Here is a 5880-nt window from a genome sequence, read left to right as displayed (position 1 = left end):
CTGCACCAGTAACTTCTTTTCAGCACTAATATCAACAACAGATAGCAACAACAGTTAACATAACTACTCAAATAGAGGCAAACGTATTCAGGTAACTTAAGATTTAATTAAATTTAATTAGATGCTTTGAGTCTTTCGGAGACTGCAGTCCTTTGTCATCCAAAGTTCAGTGTCTGGAACATGTCACACTTAGGTGAGACAAGGAGTATCCTTTTGATGTGGTAATAAAACAAAGAATAAGGTCAGTTTCCACGGAAACGTGTGTGGTGGGGCCAGTTTTGATAGGCTGTTCAGGGAGATGCCAATGGCTGGCTCGTGTCCCTTTGTCAGTTTAACAGTCAGGCCCCGCGTTATCAGCTTCGGAATCAAAAGGGTGCCAGTTTTATGGTCGGGATAGCACTTAGAGAAAGCAACTTTGACCCCTCCCCTTCTTCTCTGGGGAGGAGAAAGGAATTTAGGGTAGCTCCAAATTTATTCAATGTGAAATGCACAAATCCACACCGTTGTTCACTACAGCAGCTAACGACATGCAGTCCACTAACACCATAAAACAGGCTCCACGTAAGGATGCAAAACAATAATAAAGGTTTATGTGCTGAAGACCATCAGACCAAACGGGTTCAGATGATGTCGAGGAAGAACAAAGTGAACAATAATAAAGATGGAGAAACACAGAGAAAGTCACGTTATCTTGCCGGCTAACGCCGAGCAGTTGCTAATGTTAAAGTTATATCGCTTTCCACATTACTTCACCAACTAACGTGACCCATGTTACTATCCTGTGTACCGCTGTTGATTTAGCCTGCAAGAAAGGATGTTAGCGTAAAAAGCAAATGTGGAGCGATTTGTTTTCTAGGCTATAGTGATGCAGCCAGGAGCAGTCAGTTAGCGCTACAGTAGCTTGGACCTGCTGCTGTTTGCTTCGTAACGTTCATTTTAGGTTTATTGTGGTTTTACCAATACTCAGGTTCACAGCTTCTCCACCTCTCAGTTGCTGTAACTAACGTGACCCACATACAACTTCACAGCGACAACAACCCAGAGGAAGAGCCATGCAGTAACACTCCAGTAAAGTTACTTACTGCCGTCTTATTAATATAAAGTGTGACACAATCTCATTGTAAAATCAGCCCAGCTCACAACCCGTTTCGTTATCATCCAATACATTTAGCTGTGCTGACAATGCTGAGCCTCTGGTGAAAGACAGATAGTAAAGATAGTTACTGAAAGCGGCAGGCAAGCTAACGCTGTGGCACGTCGGCTAAATGCAGTAAATGTACCGTGATCATGTAACGAGCATGGATTATGTAGCATGTCTACTTATGTTTTAATAAACTTATGAGAATTAATACAAAATTATGAATTTTAATATTCAGGGGATATTAATTCATAAAGCTTCTCGTTTCGCGGGGCACCACCAGAGATTTAATTCACCCAGAGTCTCCGGACCTCTGGGTAGCGTTTTAATAATTATACAATTATTCTCTAGTGATCAGTTAGTTAATAATCACTCAATTATCTTAAATTAATCAGTCAGTCTCATATCGAAGGGGTAAATTCTCATGGCAGGGACTTGGAGTTAGGCAATACACACACACAATTCCTGTGATTACGTGAAATTTATTAACTAAGGTGACATAAAAATGCAGTTACATATACATCAAAGAATTAAACAATGGCTAAATAATGAGGATGTAGATTTCTATTGTGGGGAGAATTTGATTCACACGGGCAGCTAATGAACGCAAGCTATGAGTTAAAGATAATCTATTAACAAACTATTGGACATCACTGACCACAGAATGCAGGGTTTTGGTCTTACCGCTTGTCGTTTCCAGCCAGGTTGTTGGTAGGCGGCCCCACGCTGGTGGAGTTCCGTGCGTTCTCGGTTAGGACAGCTTAAAGCCGTCGGCCAGTCGCTTTCTCTGCCAGGGAATTGCTCCAGAGGTCCGTCTTTTGTCGGCTTATTGAAGAAACTTGCCGTGGGGGCCTTTTCAACCCTGGATCGGGTTAGCAGTTTGGTTGTCCTTTGTTACTGCTGGTGGGCCCACTTGGGTGGGTCGTCGGTGGGATCAGTGGAAGTTAGCTCGACGAATAAAGCTTAAAAAGTTGGTCGTTCTTGAATTAAAATGGTGTAACTTAACGGTCTGATAACCTTTAACAAAACAAAACCAAAGAAAATAAAAAAAGCGGCCCCTCTGGTTTCCTGAGAAACTGTCTTTTCTTTAAACTTTTAATATATCTATTCAAAAATCTATTTGCGCATATTGTAATCAAATATCTTCCCACAATCAAACCTTAATTGTCAAACGGGTATACCATTCTTAGTTTTACAGAATTTGATAAAAGGAAAACAATTGTCAGTAGTTTCAGGATGATGGCATGCACTACTTATTTTGTCCATTTGGGGGAGCTCGGGTTACATGAGGATAGCTTTGATTAATCCTAAAACAATCTTTACGAGCACACGCCTGGTAGCAATCTTAAAACCGCACCGCTAGTGGCCGCTGGAAACTCCATAATGCCCCTTTAAACGAGGTAATAACTTTAAACAAACAAAATGAGGAAAAAGGTAAAAATTTGATAATAGCTTGAGGTTCACAGGACCTCGTAAAATACAATTAAATCGTTGCTGAAATAGATTCGAAAGTGGATAGCCTGGGAATTTCTTCCAGAAGAGGCAAAATCATATGTCTTTTTACAATGTCAACACTCTCAATGTGACAAGCAGTTAGACAATTCTACAATTTCTAAGAATTAATAAAGCGGGACAGGAGAAAATATTGTTAATACGTTCTTGAGATCAAAATGTATATTCGTGTTACAGTTGAATTAGCACAATTCAAAACATAGTTATCCTGACAGATGAAATAAACAGGTGAACTTAATAAAATCAAAGAATACTTCCTGAGCCACAGGTGTGAGAAGCTGAACAACTGTACTCAGACAGCAACCAGTTCTCTGCCAATGATGCCATCATCAAAGAGACAGAGCACTCACAAAGCAGCTGGGCTAAGCAGCCATGTGCCAAGCTGCTTCAAATCCTCCACCATCATCCCTGTCCCCAAAATATCAAGGACCACCGGACTAAATGACTTTCAGACCTGTCCCCCTGCAGTTCCCTATAGAGCAAACAGGGCTAGATAATACAGTTAACATGGCCCTTTATTTCATCTTCAATCCTGGATTCCTCAGGAGCTATGCCAGAATCCTCTTTGTGGATTTCACCTCTGCTTTTAATACTATCATCCCGGCTCTGCTGCAGGACAGCTAAAAGCCTAGTTCACACTACATGATTTTAAGCCCGTCTTGCTGACACATCGCAGACGTCAGCCAGATATCTAGCATGCCAAATATCTGGAGGAGTCGGCCGACTTGAAGTCCACATCCAGTCAAAGAGAGCAGGCAGCTACTTTGTCACTGCAAAAGACTTTTTACTCATCTCCAGCTCTCTCTGTAGCTCAGACAATCCCTGCTACCTATGTGCTAATCAGTTATTTCACTGGTGACAGTCGTTGTCAGCTTGTGTAGTGTGAACGCCACAATGACTTCAAGACTCCCACACAAGACAGCAAGCTGTGTAGTCTGAACAGCATGGCGATCTGCCAACGCTTAAAGTTGTGTAAGGTGCGTTTGGGCAGCGCTGACATAATGTGATGCATGCTGGACTTAAAATAAGGCATGCTGGTTAGAAATTGTGTCTGACTTTCGCCGGCGCTGCAAAACATCACCATGTCACATGACATTAAAACCTCGCGGGAGCAAGTCGGTTGCTTTTCTCTGGCTGCACAAAGTTGAAACCACACTATTGCCTGATCTCGCGGCATTTTTCCGCAAGATCAGTCATTGATCTAAGCTCACAGTAATCTGATGCAGGTAGAATGTGTCCGACTTGATGGCGCCGTTTTTATACCCCGCCCCTGCAGTCACCTGCAGCTCACGTTACACTGTCAAGTCGGCAAAAGTCAGTCGCCGTCATCTTGAACGCACCTGTAGTCTGCACTAGCCTTACGTGGGTCTGAGTCCACCTGCAGGTGAATCATAGACTTCCTGTCCGACAGGAGGCAGCATGTGAAGCGGGCTAAACATGTCTCTGACTTTTGGACCATCAGCACCGATTCCCCTCAAGGCTGTGTTCCCCTGTCATTGTTTCCACATAACCACTTGTTTATGCACATGTAAATAATTAAATGCCACATTGCACATAGTCTTCATTATTTTTCTATATTTTGTATATTTTGGCACCTAGTCACCAAAACAAATTCCTTGTGAGTGTAAAAACTACTTGGCAATAAAGCTGATTCTGATTCTGAAATGTGATTCAAATATTCTCCTCCCCAGGTTACCACTGGTTGTCTACCCCCACTCCCCCCTCCCCTGTCTCCCCAGTGGGTGACTGTAGAGAGAAGGAGTTCCAGTGTGAAAATGGTCGCTGTGTGCCAGCAGGTCCACTGGGAGTTGTCTGTGATGGAGTCAATGACTGCGGAGATGGATCAGATGAGATGTACTGTGGTGAGTTTTCCAACCTAATACATCTGAGTAGTATTTACTTTATAAGAACCATGCAATTGTGCAATTTTAAAGTGTTTCTTGGATGTTGTGGACAGGAAACCAGCTGTTAAGTTGCTTATTAAGTGATATTTTGCCTGTCCTTTTTAATATTCTTTCATGAGCTTGTCATGATGCAAGTCACACTTACCAAAACTGAATATAGAAATGATTCTTACATAGTCTGACCATTCCCGACATACAGGTACGCAGCCGTCTCCTACAGCCACCAGTCCACGCAGCTGCCCTGCTGGTCAGTTTTCCTGCCCCTCAACAGGGGGCTGCATTGAGGCAGGGCAGCGTTGTGATGGGACCCCCAACTGTCCCAAAGGAGAGGATGAAACCGGTTGCCATCCCCACGGCAACTTCACTACCCAGTCAGACAGGTGGAGGGCATTATTATTATTTGTAGCAGTGGTAATAGTTGTAGTATTTGATAAAACATGTTGTTGTTGTTGTTAATCTGCTCTACTTTCTTTCTCATCTCTTTTTATCTAGCTCTAATTTCATTCATGTAAAGTAATCAAGAAGTAGTTTATGTACAGACGTGCCCAAATTTGTTGGTACCCCTCCACAAAAAACGAAGAATGCACAATTTTCTCTGAAATAACTTGAAACTGACAAAAGTAATTGGCATCCACCATTGTTTATTCCACATTTAATAGAAATCAGACTTTTCTTTTGATTGTTTATTCAACATAATATTGTAAATAATAAAACAAATGAAAATGGCATGGACAAAAATGATGGGACCGCTAACCTAATATTTTGTTGCACAACCTTTAGAGGCAATCACTGCAATCAAACGTTTTCTGTAGCTCTCAATGACACCTCTGCACCTGTTTACAGGTAGTTTGGCCCACTCTTCCTGAGCAAACTGCTCCAGCTGTCTCAGGTTTGATGGGTGCCTTCTCCAGACTGCAAGTTTCAGCTCTTTCCATAGATGTTCGATAGGATTCAGATCAGGACTCATAGAAGGCCACTTCAGAATAGTCCAACGTTTTGTTCTTATCCATTCTTGGGTGCTTTTAGCTGTGTGTTTTGGGTCATTATCCTGTTGGAGGACCCATGACCTGCGACTGAGACAGAGCTTTCTGACACTGGGCAGTACGTTTCGCTCCAGAATGTCTTGATAGTCTTGAGATTTCATTGTGCCCTGCACAGATTCAAGGCACCCTGTGCCAGGCGCAGCAAAGCAGCCCCAAAACATAACCGAGCCTCCTCCATGTTTCACTGTAGGTATGGTGTTCTTTTCTTTGAAAGCTTCATTTTTTCGTCTGTGAACATAGAGCTGATGTGACTTGCCAAAAAGCTCCAGTTTTGACTCATCTG

At 42.5% G+C, this 5880-nt stretch overlaps 1 protein-coding gene across 1 annotated transcript in view; it reads left to right on the top strand.

Annotated features, from left to right (window-relative positions):
• LOC123980270 (SCO-spondin-like) overlaps positions 1-5880 on the top strand; it is a 114966-nt gene that overhangs the window by 53288 nt on the left and 55798 nt on the right. The window contains exons 37-38 of the mRNA XM_046064590.1: positions 4342-4512; positions 4754-4934. Of these exons, the coding sequence (XP_045920546.1) occupies positions 4342-4512; positions 4754-4934 (352 nt within the window). The remainder of the gene's footprint in view (positions 1-4341; positions 4513-4753; positions 4935-5880) is intronic.

The sequence above is a fragment of the Micropterus dolomieu genome, linkage group LG01, assembly GCF_021292245.1.
Source record: "Micropterus dolomieu isolate WLL.071019.BEF.003 ecotype Adirondacks linkage group LG01, ASM2129224v1, whole genome shotgun sequence".
Lineage (NCBI taxonomy): Eukaryota > Metazoa > Chordata > Actinopteri > Centrarchiformes > Centrarchidae > Micropterus > Micropterus dolomieu.
The sequence above is the reverse complement of the archived record's forward strand: the minus strand, read 5'-3'. Positions and strand labels throughout refer to the sequence as shown.